The following is a 15,584-nucleotide window of genomic DNA, read 5'->3' on the forward strand; positions in this document are numbered from 1 at the left end:
ATGGGAGGAATGGTGACCCATCATTGGTATCAGTGGGAGGAATAGTGTCCCATCATTGGTATCAGTGGAAGGAATGGTGACCTATCATTGGTGTCAGTGGGAGGAATAGTGTCCCATCATTGGTGTCAGTGGGAGGAATGGTGACCTATCATTGGTGTCAGTGGGAGGAATAGTGTCCCATCATTGGTGTCAGTGGGAGGAATGGTGACCTATCATTGGTATCAGTGGGAGGGATAGTGACCCATTATGGGTGTCAGTGGAAGGAATAGTGACCCATCATTTGTGTCAGTGGGAGGAATAGTGACCTATGATGGGTGTCAATGGAAGGAATAGTGCCGCATTATTGGTTCCTGACCCCGTTGAACAAACAATATAAAATTAAGCTGACCTCGGCTCTCTTCACTCTCTGCAGGAAATGTCTGAACCGTCTTTGTGTCTACAACCCCAAGAAGTTTGAGTGGAAGGATTTGGCTCCCATGAAGACGGCTCGCTCTCTGTTCGGTGCAACCATTCACAACGGGAAGATTCTCATCGCTGCCGGAGTCACCGACACCGGGCTCACCAATAGCATCGAGGCCTATGATATCAAGACTAACAAGTGAGTGACACCAAACCATCATTCTATATTTAAAGAGACCCTGCCACCAAACTAACGCAAAATGTCAGCCCCGCCCTGTACCGGCGCTGCCATTATGGTGCATGTGCAGATGCGCCAAAGGGCTCTTCAGTGGCTTTGGGGGTCCTGGCTGACAGAACCCTTTGATAAATCTGAACATGTGCAAGTGACTTTCCACGCATGCGCAAGGACGGGAAAGGTTTGGGACTTCCATGATAGATGCTTTTGCGCATGCGTGGGGAAACATGATGGTCATGGGGCCACAGGACCCGAATGCCTGATGGTACAATTATACAATCTGTTGGGCAACTAATACACAGATGGTATAATTGTACCATGTCACAAATTCTTTGTATGACTAGATAGAGCTAATGTTTTTTTCTCAGCTTGTTTTTAAAACTATTAATTTTTAATAGCTTTTGTAATAATAAAAAAAATATTTTTCTATATTGAGATTGTTATCTCAAGTTCTTATGGTTCCATTAAAGTCCATTATTTTTAGTTATAATTTTATATATTTTTATTATATTTACTTTATTATTTATTATATATGTTTATGTATTCAATTATTTTATTATATATTTTTATTATTTATCATTTTATATATTTTTATTATATTTATTTTATTGTTTATTTATTACATTTATTTTATTATTTATTATATATGTTTATGTAGTATAATATTTGTATTATATTTATTTTATTATTTATTATGTAAGTTTATGTATTATTTTATTATGTATTTTTATTATTTATCATTTTATATATTTTGATTATATTTATTATATTATTTATTTTATATGTTTATGTATTATATTAATACATTATATATTTTAATTATTTATCATTTTATATATTTATTTTATTATTTATTATATATGTTTATGTATTCAATTATTTTATTATATATTTTTATTATTTATCATTTTATATATTTTTATTATATTTATTTTATTGTTTATTACATGTATTTTATTATTTATTATATATGTTTATGGACTATAATATTTTTATTATATTTATTTTATTATTTATTATGTATGTTTATGTATTATTTTATTATGTATTTTTATTATTTATCATTTTATATATTTTGATTATATTTATTTTATTATTTATTTTATATGTTTATGTATTATATTAATACATTATATATTTTGATTATTTATCATTTTATATATTTTTATTATATTTATTTTATTATTTATTATACATGTTTATGTATTATAATATGTTTATTATATTTATTTTATTATTTATTTATTATATTTATTTCAGTATTTATTATATATGTTTATGTATTATATTAGCGTACTATATATTTTTATTATTTATAATTTGATATATTTTTATTATTTATAATTTGATATATTTTTATTATATTTATTTTGTTTATTATATATGTTTTATGTATTATATTATCTTATTATATATTTTTTATTATTTATATATATATATATATATATTTTTTTTATTATATTTATTTTATTATTTATTTATTATTTATATCTTATTATTTATTATATGTGTTTATATATTATATTATTTTAATATATATTTCTATTATTTATTATTATTTGATTTCTATATTATATTTTATTTTGCTATAAAATATAAATATGAATATATATATATATGTATTATATTATCTTATTATATATTTTTTATTATTTATAATTGTATATATTTTTATTATATTTATTTTATTATTTATATCTTATTATTTATTATATGTGTTTATGTATTATATTATTTTAATATATATTTCTATTATTTATTATTATTTGATTTCTATATTATATTTTATTTTGCTATATATTTAAGAGTTGTCTGTTGCTGACCCTCTGTTGTTCCTCAGGTGGGAAGATTTCACGGAGTTCCCCCAGGAGCGCAGTTCCCTCAGCATGGTCAGCATTGCTGGAATGCTATTCGCTATCGGAGGATTTGCCACGGTGGAGAATGAGAGTGAAGAATTGGTGCCGACAGAACTGAACGACATCTGGAGGTGAGAAAAGAAAAAAACGTTTTGTCATTTTGGGTGGATATGCTCTCATTGTCAGCTATTCTTTTAACCCCTTCAACCCCGGGCACTTTTACCCCCTACCTGCCCAGGCCAATTTTCAGTTTTCAGCACTGTCACACTTTGAATGACAATTGCGCGGTCGTGTAACACTACCCACTACTTTTTTTATCATTTTTTTCTATTGATGCTATTCAATCACCACTGTTTTTTTTTTTTTTTTTTTTTTGCTAAATTAACAAAAAAAAGATGGAAAATTTAAAAAAAAATATGTTTTTCTTTCGTTTTTGTTATACAATTTTGCAAAATTTCGATCAAAATTTATTCTGCTACATTTTTTTTTGTTGAGAAAATAACCTCAATCAGTGTATAATATTTAGTCTGTAGGAAAGTTATAGGTGCCAGATTCTCGTAAACTGGCTTAAAAATGCAGCGGCGTAACGTATCTCATTTACGTTACGCCGCCGCAAGTTTTACGGGCAAGTGCTTGGTTCACAAAGCACTTGCCTGTAAAGTTGCGGCGGCGTAACGTAAATCCTCCGGCGCAAGCCCGCCTAATTCAAATGATCCGGGTAGGGGGCGTGGATCATTTAAATTAGACGCGTTCCCGTGCCGAATGTACTGCGCATGCGCCGTCCCTAAAATTTCCCGACGTGCATTGCGCTAAATGACGTCGCAAGGACGTCATTGGTTTCGACGTCAACGTAAATGGCGTCCAGCCCTATTCACGGACGACTTACGCAAACAACGTAAATTTTTAAATTTCGACACGGGAACGACGGCCATACTTAACATTGGCTGCGCCTCATATAGCAGGGGCAACTTTACGCGTCGCAAATCTTACGTAAACGTCGTAACTTCACTGCGTCGGTCGGGCGTACGTTCGGGAATTCGCGTATTTTGCTAATTTGCATACTCGACGGGGAAAACGACGTCGGCGACACCTAGCGGCGGAAAAAATAATTCCATTTAAGATCCGACAGCGTAAGAGCCTTACGCCTGTCGGATCTAATGGTTATCTATGCGTAACTGATTTTAAGAATTAGTCGCATAGATATGACGGCCAGGATTAGGACTTACGATGGCGCACATTGTGTTGCGCCGTCGTAAGCCCTTTCAGAATCTGGGCCCATGAGTTCACAAACTATGGGATATATATTTGAAAATCGATCAGTCCTGATGTACTGACGGCCGATCTAATTTCTTGAGTCCCTAAAACACCAGGACAGTAGAAATATCCCCCAAATTAGCCCTTTATGGAAAGTAGACAGTCCAAGGTATTTAGTAAGAGGTATGGCAAGTTTTATGAAGTTGTCATTTTTTGTCCAAATTTTTGGGAACATTAAGGAAATTTACATTTTTTTTTTCCACAATTTCTTTTTTCATACTATTACCAGTGCAGTACAGTATTATAATGTAACTTGTGTGGCGGCGATCAGGGACACTGACTGGTGACAGTATGTTAAAAAATTTAAATTATATAATAATTTAATAATTTTTTTAAAAAGTTTTATTTTTATAAAAAAAAAATATGATTTTTTATATATATATATATATATATATATATATATATATATATATATATATATATATATATATATATATATATATATATATATATAAAAAAATATGTATATATATATATATATATATATATATATATATATATATATATATATATATATACTGTGAACGGAGCAATACAATGTAACTACAGTAACACTATACTTCTCTTGGGAGGTGATTAGGCGTTTTTTTTTTTTTTTACACACTATAATTGCTTATATCTATGAATTTCACTGTTCTAATCAACCATTTTTTTAATGAATAAAATGCAGCTAATCGCATAGTACAGATGGACTGTAATTAATTGGCCCTGTCTGTACCATGTGAACACTGTGACCAATCACAGTGAGCAACACAGATGTACACAGTGAATGGCATGAATGGAAGCCATCCACTGTGTACAATTGTCATGTGATCTGCTGTGATTGGTCACAGCGATCACATGGTATCGACATCTGGCCGGCACATTGATCTGTCATTGGCTGTGTCTGGTGGATCAGGTTCATCACCCGAGAACAATATAAAAAAACTGGAGCCTCACGGAGTGGGCGGGGCTATATAGGTATACTAGGGTTAGCCCTAACAGTTTTTGACAGTGTCCAATCGCCTGAAGGTAGCAGCATGTTGGTGGGGTGCAGTGTGGTCCGTGTGGCAGCAATAATACACACACCCCCAGATACCCCCACTCTAATTACACCCCCAGATACCCCTACTCCAATTACACCCCCCAGATACCCCTACTCCAATTACACCTCCCCCAGATACCCCCACTCTGATCACCCCCCTCAGATACCCCCACTCTAATTACACCCCTCAGATACCCCCACTCTGATCACCCCCCAGATACCCCCACTCTGATCACCCCCCAGATACCCCTACTCTAATTACACCCCCCCTTATACCCCCACTCTGATCACCCCCCTCAGATACCCCCACTCTAATTACACCCCAGATACCCCCACTCTAATTACACCCCCCCAGATACCCCCACTCTAATTACACCCCCCTCAGATACCCCCACTCTGATCACCCCCCAGATACCCCCACTCTGATCACACCCCCCCTCAGATACTCCCACTCTAATTACACCCCCCGATACCCCCACTCTGATCACCCCCCTCAGATACCCCCACTCTGATCACCCCCCTCAGATACCCCCACTCTGATTACACCCCCCTCAGATACCCCCACTCTGATCACACCCCAGATACCCCCCAGATACCCCCACTCTGATCACCCCCCTCAGATACCCCCACTCTGATCACACCCCTCAGATACCCCCACTCTGATCACACACCTCTCAGATACCCCCACTCTGATCACACCCCTCAGATACCCCCACTCTGATCACACACCTCTCAGATACCCCCACTCTGATCACACCCCCCTCAGATACCCCCACTCTGATCACACCCCCAGATACCCCTACTCTAATTACACCCCCCAGATACCCCCACTCTGATCACCCCCTCAGATACCCCCACTCTAATTACACCCCCCTCAGATACCCCCACTCTGATCACCCCCCAGATACCCCCACTCTGATCACACCCCCCTCAGATACCCCCACCCTGATCACACCCCTAGATACACCTCCACCCTGATCACACCCCCCAGATTCCCCTTCTCTGATTACCCCCCAGATATTCCAACTCTGATCACACCCCCAGATACCCCTTCTCTGATCGTCCCCCCCCCCACAATATAAAAAACTGGAGCCTCACGGAGTGGGGCACGGATTTGTGGCACTGTGGGCAATGGCAGGTGGCACTGGTGGGCACTGATGAGGCGGATGTGCCTCTTCCACTCCGGACTGATGTCCCTTGCACAAGAGTCAGTGATTGGCTATCAGCGTGAGGAGAAAAATAAAACGATTACCGAGCTTTGTTTACATCACATGATCAGCTGTCATTGGCTGACAGCTGATCACGTGGTGAGGGGCCAGGGTCGGCCCCTTACTCCGATCTGTGATCACCCGAATCTCATTGACTCAGTGATCGCAGCGCGTGGGGAGCGTGCAAAGGGGAGGATGTCTATTGACGGCCTCCCGGCAAAGCAGGGTTATACTCTAGGGTTAGCCCTAACAGTTTATGTCAGTGTCCAAAAGACAGTATCTGGTGGGTGTAGCCTCATCAGTGCCCATCAGTGCAGCCTCATCAGCGTGAATCAGTGAAGAAGAAAAAGTACCTGTTTCCAAAATTTTATAACAAACTATGAAATAAAAAATGATTTTTTTCATAATTTTTGTTTATTTAGCAAAAAATAAAAAACCCCGGTGGTGATTAAATACCACCGAAAGAAAGCACTATTTGTGTGAAAAAAAATGTAGTTTGGATACAGTGTTGTATGACCGCGCAATTGTCATTCAAAGTGTGAGAGCGCTTAAAGCTGAAAATTGTCCTGGGCAGGAGGGGGGTAAAAGTGTCCAGTAGGCAAGTGTGGCATTGAAAACCCTTTAGGTAAAAAACCTCCTGTGATGCAGCACCCCCCTAGAGCCCCCCTTTTACTTACCTGAACCCGGTCTTACCAGCGACGGAGAAGAGCACACCAGCTGCAGCCAGTGTCTCGGGGTCCTGATTGGACAGATTGATAGCAGTGCAGCCATTGGCTTCCGCTGCTGTCAATCAAATCCAATGACGCGGGGGGCAGGGCCGAGTCCTGCTGTCTGTGTCAATAGACGCAGCAGCAGGACTCGTAGGCGCACCTGCACGTGTGTCCCGGGGGAGAGCGGCTCTCCTGTGGGGAGAAGAGGAGGAGCCAGGAGTGCCGCTGAGGGACCCCAGAAGAGGAGGATCGAGGCCACTCTGTGTAAAACCAACTTCACAGAGAAGGTAAGTATGACATGTTTGATTTTTTGTTTTTTTAAAACGAACCTTTAGATGTCCTTTAACTCCTTTAGATCTGCGCGATATCCGAATGACGGCTACAGCGCGGACCTGCTTTGCCGGGAGGCCGTCAATAGACATCCTCCCCTTTGCACGCTCCCCACGCGCTGCGATCACTGAGTCAATGAGATTCGGGTGATCACAGATCGGAGTAAGGGGCCGACCCTGGCCCCTCACCACGTGATCAGCTGTCAGCCAATGACAGCTGATCATGTGATGTAAACAAAGCTCGGTAATCGTTTTATTATCCCTCTTGTGCAAGGGACATCAGTCCGGAGTGGAAGAGGCACATCCGCCTCATCAGTGCCCACCAGTGCCACCTGCCATTGCCCACAGTGCCACAAATCTGTGCCCACCAGTGCAAAACAGTGCCACAATCAGTGCCCACCAGTGCCACAAATCAGTGCCCATGAGTGCCACCTATAAATGCCCACCAGTGGTGCCAATCAGTGCCATCTAGCAGTGCTGCCTATCAGTGTCACCTACCAGTGCCAATCAGTGCCCCTCACTGCCACCTATTAGTGCCCATCACTGCCACCTATCGGTGCCCATCACTGCCAGCTATCAGTGCCACCTATTAGCGCCACTTCTCAGTGCCCACCAGTGCTACCTAGCAATGTTCTTCAGTGCCACCTCTCAGTGCCCACCAGTGCCGCCTTATCGTTAACCATCAGTGCAGCCTCATCAGCGTACATCCATAAAGGAGAAAAATTACCTGTTCGCAAAATTTTATAACAAAATATAAAACGGTTTTGTATTTTTTTTTTTTTTTTTTTTAATGTGGTATTTTTTTAATTTTTTTTAACAAAAAATAAAAAGCCCAGAGGTGATCAAATACCACCAAATAAAAGATCTATTTGTGGGAAAAAAATATATAAAAATGTCATATGGATACAGTGTTGTATGACCGCGCAATTGTCAGTCAAAGAGTGACAGCGCTAAAAGCTGAAAATTGTCCTGGGCGGGAAGGGGGTAAAAGTGCCTGGTATTGAAGCGGTTAAAAAAGGTCAACATTACCAGTTGCCAACCTGCCCAGCAGTGGCGGGATAAGGTCATCCAGCGCCCAGGGCAAAGATGACAAACTGCGCCCCCCTTTCCCTTAGGGTTAGGGTCAAGGTGCCCTCCCATCCCTTCAATAAACCATTGCGCCAGGGGCAGCCTTCTCTCCTGCCCACCCCTTGTACCGGCCCTGCTGCCCAGTGTGGAAGCGGCAGATCACACACAGTGCCCACGTTGAGATGTTTTATATTGTGTGTTGTACTTCCAGGTATAATGAAGACGAGAAGACGTGGGAGGGAATGCTCCGCGAGATCCGTTACGCCTCCGGCGCGACTTTCATCCCCGTGCGCCTCAATACACTGCGGCTGACAAAAATGTAACGAGATTCCGCCATCAAGAGCCGGACGTGATGAGTTGTGGAAAACGGGGGAAAAATAAAAATTGAAAGAGCCGAACTCGGGATGTTACACGGCCAAGTCTGAACCTGACCTCGGAATGAGGGAGGAGGAGGCCACAGAAAGTTTATTGAAAGGACTTTAATATTTGAAAATAATTATTTTACTCATTTACAGTATATAGTGCCAACATATTCCACAGGACTGAACCATTCACACCCACCTGTGTCCCCAGAGGAGCTTACAATGCAGTGTCCGCAGCACATGACAGCACCTTGCCTTAGATCTTCTTTCACAAGCCACTTGCGTAATATTGAAGAACACATATCTGGCATCCCTTTAGATGTGCATGCTCTTCCCTGCTGGACTCTGGGTGCTGCAGACTTAAGCTGTACACAGGGCTGTCTTAATAAGAGGGCACATCTGTGCACTGTCCAGGGGCCCCAGCGACATTGGGGGGCCCATGCACTTACCCCAAAGCAGCTGGTCCTTGAGCCCACACTGCCCTGAAATTGGGGGCCCCATGATGGCAAGAGTGATAGATGCCAAAGGGAGGCAGTCTGCCTCCTACCTACTTAAAGCGGTAGTTCACCCTGACCCACATGATGTTACCATCGAGACAGGCATTGTAGCGCGAGCTACAGTATGCCTGTCCCGATTTTTTTAACCCCGTACTCACCTCGTAGTCGTCCATCGTAGATTTCGGCTCCCGCGGGGAATGGGCGTGCCTATGGAGAGGGAGGATGATTGACGGCCGGCCCTGGCACGTCACTCTCCCCGAAGACAGCCGGAGTAGGTCTCGGCTCTTCACGGCGCGTGCGCACAGGCTATGCGCACGCGTCGTGAAGACCAAGCCTATTTCGGCTATTTCCGGAGAAGCGTGACGCGCCAGAGCCGGCCGTCAATCATCCTCCGTCTCCAGAGGCACGCCCATTCCCTGGTATCTTCGATGGACGACTACAAGGTGAGTATGGGGGGAAAAAATTCGGGACAGGCATACTGTAGCTCGCGCTACAGTGCCTGATTTAAAGGTAAAAGAAATTTTTTTTTTTTTTTCCTGTCGATAGGGTGAACCCCCGCTTTAATGTCTGTTTTCCTGCACTGTCATCATTGTAGGGGCCCCAGAGCAGGGGAGGGCTGGCATCCTTAGGCCTGGGGGGCAAGTCCAGTCAAGTTGGCCATAGAGCGTGGAAAAGTGATGGATCGAGGAAAACAGTCTAAGGTTTTTCAAGATCGCAAGAGTCCGCACAGAGCCTCCCCCTTACATCAGAGTCCGCACAGAGCCTCCCCTTACATCAGAGTCCGCACAGAGCCTCCCCTTACATCAGAGTCCGCACAGAGGCCCCCCTTACATCAGAGCCCCCCCTTACAGAGTCCACACAGAGGCCCCCCTTACATCAGAGTCCGCACAGAGGCCCCCCTTACATCAGAGTCCGCAGAGAGGTCCCCCCCTTACATCAGAGTCCCCCTTTACATCAGAGTCCGCACAGAGGCCCCCCTTACATCAGAGTCTGCACAGACCCCATATACATCAGATCTGATGTAAGGGGTGTTCTGCGAAACTTGATTTAAGGGTGCATGCTGTGGACTATTGTGTAAAGAGGGTCTCTGCTCACCAAAGCCTGCCCCCCTCCCCTTTAACAAAGTCCACAGGACACCCCTTTTTATACACTGGGAGGCAGGAGAGACTAGAGAGGATGAGCTTACCAGGATGGAGGCTGAGGCGCAGGCAGGCTGTCTGATGCTTTTCGCTGAGACTGAGCTATGTGTGAGACGAGACATAGCTCAGCTCTGCAGCCATCTACCTCGGAGCTGACGCAGGCACGGCTGCACAGTGGGAGGTGAGCAGCGGCCGTGACCTGTGTTAACAGAGCTCCAGCAGGCATATTCCTGCTCTCCAAAAACAGCATTTGGTAGTGGCGGCCGGTGGCTGTGCATAGTGTCACCAGCCCAGGGGGATATTTCCACCCTGCCCCCCCTGCCAGCCCTTCCCTGCCCCAGAGCATTACTTTGCCCAGGGGCCCATGATGCTATTAAGACGGTCCTGGCTGTACAATCTGCTGGTCAGTTGCTTGAGTACAGTTTATTACAGTGTTACCAAGCAACTGATTAGCCGATTGCAGAACTAAAGTCTGCACCACCCACTGGCCATCAGAGAGGAACATGTATGACTAAAGGGATGCTGGGGATGTGTTCTTTCATAATGCTCAGGAATAGCAGTTCAGTAACTGACACCAACCCTAAAGATCATGGCCACACGTAATGGATTATAGAAGTAATTATAGGCTGAGAAAAGGAAAGTCTCGCTCCTCCAGGTGAAGAAGGGACACTGATGGCAAGGAGTGCTGTGCTCAGGAAAATAAGAGTTTAAGGGGTGGGATGTGGTCACTATTAGGTGGATTCAGAAAGACTTAGGCCGGTGTATCGGTAGATACGCCGGCCTAAGTCTGAATCTGCGCCGACGCAAATTTAAGCGTATTCTTGTAACCAGATACGCTTAAATTAGGCTAAGATACGAGCGGCGTAAGTGTCTTACACCGTCGTATCTTAAAGTGTAATTTTTAGGCTGACCGCTAGGTGGCGCTTCCATTGAGTTCGGCGTAGAATATGTAAACCATAAGATACGCCCATTCACGAACGTACGTGCGCCCGTCGCAGTAAAGGTACGCCGTTTACGTAAGGCATTTTCAGGCGTAAAGTTATTCCATCAAATAGCTGGACTAGTAATGTTAAGTATGGCCGTCGTTCCCGCGTCGAAATTTAACATTTTTTGTTTGCGTAAGTCGTCCGTGAATAGGGCTGGACGTAATTTACGTCCACGTCGAAAACCAATACGTCCTTGCTGCGTACTTTGCCGCACTGGGATATGTACACGGACAGCGCATGCGCCGTTCGTAAAAAACGTCAATCACGTCAGGTCACAGTTAATATACATAAAACACGCCCCCACATCCTCATTTGAATTAGGCACGCTTACGCCGGCCCCATTTAAGCTACGCCGGCGTAGTGTAAATACGATACGCTACGCCGCCGCAACGATGCGCCGCCGTACCTGAATCCAGCTATATGTCTTTAGAAATGTATGTGATCCAGAAAGTGTCCAGGTGTCTGATCTTAGTTTAGGGAAGATCCCCGTTTTCGGAAGGACAGGACGAAGGTCCGGCTCTACAATCATTCTTCAATAAGAGGACTTTGCCAAGAGAAGCAATGAAGGTGTCCTGTGACCATTAGACTTCCATGCATGGTGTAGAATGGACGCAGCTCCCCTCATCTTCAATTGTTTTCCACAAGTAATAATCCGATGACGTCTACTAAAAACAGATTTTTTTTCTAACACAATCAAATTGTATGTTGGGGGGGAGGGATAATTTTTGTCAGAATGTTACTGCTAATAAAATTAAAACTTGTTTTGGAATAAATATTATTTTAGAAGTACAATTCCATTATTTAGTAGAGGACTGAGGGGGGAAACATGCAAAACAAACTCAAACATGGACTGGACATGGACAACCCTTAGTACACCTTGTTGTAGCTACAGTGATAGGATGTCATTATGGTGGGACCCCCAAGTGTTAGGATTTTACTATACTGGCTCCAAAGTGTTAGAATGCTACTATGCTTAGACCCCTAAGTATTAGAATATCATTATGCTGGGACCCTCAAGTGTTTGAATTTCATTATACTGTCCCCCAAGTGTTAGGATGTCATTGTGGTGGGACCCCCAAGTGTTAGGATTTCACTATACTGGCTCCAAAGTGTTAGGATGCTACTATGCTTAGACCCCTAAGTATTAGAATATCATTATGCTGGGACCCTCAAGTGTTTGAATTCCATTATACTGTCCCCCAAGTGTTAGGATATCATTATGGTGGGACCCCCAAGTGTTAGGATTTCACTATACTGGCTCCAAAGTGTTAGGATGCTACGATGCTTAGACCCCCTAAGTATTAGAATATCATTATGCTGGGACCCTCAATTGTTTGAATTTCATTATACTGTCCCCCAAGTGTTAGGATGTCATTATGGTGGGACCCCCAAGTGTTAGGATTTCACTATACTGGCTCCAAAGTGTTAGGATGCTACTATGCTTAGATCCCTAAGTATTAGAATATCATTATGCTGGGACCCTCAAGTGTTTGAATTTCATTAAACTGTCCCCCAAGTGTTAGGATGTCATTATGGTGGGACCCCCAAGTGTTAGGATTTCACTATACTGGCTCCAAAGTGTTAGGATGCTACTATGCTTAGACCCCTAAGTATTAGAATATCATTATGCTGGGACCCTCAAGTGTTTGAATTTCATTATACTGTCCCCCAAGTGTTAGGATGTCATTATGGTGGGACCCCCAAGTGTTAGGATTTCACTATACTGGCTCCAAAGTGTTAGGATGCTACTATGCTTGGACCCCCAAGTATTAGGATATCATTAGGCTGGGATGCTCGAGTCTTAAGATGTCACTATACTGGGAACCCCAAGTGTTAGGATGTCATTATGCTCGGACCCCCAAATGTAAGGATGTCTGTATATTGTTGGCACCTTCAAGTGTTAGGATATCATTATACTGGCCCCAAAGTGTTAGGATGTTAATATGTTGGGACCCCCAAGTATTAGGATGTCATTATGCTGGGAACCAAAGTCTTAGGATGTCTTTATACTGGCCCCTAGGTCCTAGGATGTCACTATACTGGGACCCCCAAGTGTTGGGATGTCATTATGCTGGGGACCCCCTAGTGTTAGGATGTCATTATGCTGGAACTCCTAAGTCTTAGGATGTCACTAACCAGGACCCTCAAGTCTTAGGATGCCACTATATGGGGACCCTCAAGTTTTAGGATGTCATTATACCAGGACTCACAAGTGTTAGGATGTCATTATACTGGGACCCCCAGGAGTTGGGATGTCATTATACTGTCCCCCAAGTGTTATGATTTTAATATGTTGGGACCCCCCAAGTATTAGGATGTCACTATACTGGGACCCCAAGTGTTGGGATGTCATTGTGCTGGGATCTCCAAGTAGTAGGATGAAACTATACTGGGACCCCCAAGTGTTATGCCCCGTACACACCATCACTTTATGTGATGAAAAAAATGACGTTTTTAAAAACGTCACTTTAATTGACCGTGTGTGGGGGAAAACGTTGTTTTATGTCTTCTAAAAAAACGACCAAAAAAAATTGAAGCATGCTTCAATTTTATGTGTCGTTTTTCAAAACGTCAACTTTTACTTCACAGAAATTGACCGTGTGTAGTAAAAAACGTCGTTTAAAACAACGTTTTTTCACCCGCGCATGCCCAGAAGCTACTTATGAAGCAAGCTTCAATGGAAAAAGTGGTGAACGTAACCTCGCTTTGCTAGAACATTGTGAGAAAAACGATGGTGTGTAGGCAACTTCGTCTTTGAAAATTGAAGTTTCAAAAACGTCATTTTTTACTTCACAGAAAATGTCGTTTTTTTTTCATCACATAAAGTGATGGTGTGTACGGGGCATTAGGATGTCATTATGCTGGGACCCCAGAGTGTTATGATGTCACTATACTGGCCCCAAAGTGTTAGGATGCTACTATGCTTGGACCCCTATGTATCAGAATATTATTATGCTGGGTAAAGTTGGTCCGGGGAAAATCCGATTGCCTCTCGGGGGATCAGGAAGGATTTTTTTCCCCTGCTGTAGCAAATTGGATCTCATGCTCTGCTGGGGTTTTTTTTCCTTCCTCTGGATCAACTGTGGGTATGAAGTTGGGTGTATGGGATTGTATTGTGTTTTTTATTTTGTTTGTTTATTTTTTTGTGGTTGAACTGGATGGACTTGTGTCTTTTTTCAACCTGACTAACTATGTAATGATACTATGGAATGACCCTCAAGTGTTAGGATGTTAATATGTTGGGACCCCCAAGTGTTAGGATTTCATTATACTGTCCCCCAAGTGTTAGGATGTTAATATACTGGGCCCTAGGTCCTAGGATGTCACTATACTGGGACCCAGAAGTGTTGGGATGTCATTATGCTGGGATGTCATTATAATGACCCCCAAATGTTAGGATGTCACTATACTGGAACCCCTAAGTCTTAGGATGTCACTAACCAGGACGCTCAAGTCTTAGGATGTCACTATATGGGGAACCTCAAGTCTTAGGGTGTCATACTTGGATCCCCAACAGTACACACTAAAAGGCATGTCCTCTATAAATAAATTAACCATAAGCAGTAGACCACAAGACCTGATGAAGCTTTTTGCTTGTCTTTATCTGGCACTTTGGACACTACACCTCCCACTGAAACAAAGCACCATTCATACCACCAACATCAACAGTGGAGCAGAATTCTTCCCTCTGACACCAATGATGGGGACACTATTCTTCCCACTGACACACTGTGGGGCATAAACCCTTCTTCTGACACCAATGATGGAGTGTAACTGCTACCTCCGAGACCAATGACATTATTACTTCCACTGATGGAGCACTATTCCTCCCAATAATACCAATGATGGGGGCACTATTCCTCCCAATAATGGGGGCACTATTCCTCCCACTAACACCAATGATGGGGGCACTATTCCTCTCCCTGACACCAATGATGGGGGCACCATTCCTCTTAATAATACCATGATGGGGCACCATTCCTCCTCCTGACACCAATGATGGGGCACTATTCCTCCTCCTGACACCAATGATGGGGCACTATTCCTCCCCCTGACACCAATGATGGGGCACTATTCCTCCCAATAAAGGGGGAACTATTTCTCCTCCTACAGACCACAAGTGTAGTACTTTTTATATAGTGTTTTTACTCCCACTAACCACTAGCCCTTTGTTTAGAAAGTTTGGAGACCCCTGCAATAGACAAGTTAACTTTTTATTTTTACTTTTTTATAAGGGGTACTCTTATTCTTTAATAAGCCTCAGTGCACAACTCCAATTTTTTAAAGATGACATTTAAAAATGACAATTACACCAACACAAATAAAAACAGCTCGCCAAACGTTTTCAAATGTATGTTTTTTTTCTTTTATTATCTTGTCAAAGATTTTTTATTTATAGCTATTTAAAAAGGAGAGAACAGTTTTGTCTTTTGCGAGATTGGCAATAGGCAAGTGGT

At 42.7% G+C, this 15,584-nt stretch overlaps 1 protein-coding gene across 1 annotated transcript in view; it reads left to right on the plus strand.

Moving 5' to 3' along the window:
• KLHL40 (kelch like family member 40) overlaps nt 1-8,606 on the plus strand; it is a 31,166-nt gene extending 22,560 nt beyond the window's left edge. Inside the window, exons 4-6 of the mRNA XM_040352211.1 lie at nt 413-598; nt 2,475-2,621; nt 8,355-8,606. Coding sequence (XP_040208145.1) covers nt 413-598; nt 2,475-2,621; nt 8,355-8,466 — 445 coding nt within the window. The 3' untranslated portion in view covers nt 8,467-8,606. The remainder of the gene's footprint in view (nt 1-412; nt 599-2,474; nt 2,622-8,354) is intronic.
• The last annotated feature ends 6,978 nt before the right edge of the window (nt 8,607-15,584 follow it).

The sequence above is a fragment of the Rana temporaria genome, chromosome 5, assembly GCF_905171775.1.
Source record: "Rana temporaria chromosome 5, aRanTem1.1, whole genome shotgun sequence".
Classification (NCBI taxonomy): Eukaryota; Metazoa; Chordata; class Amphibia; order Anura; family Ranidae; genus Rana; species Rana temporaria.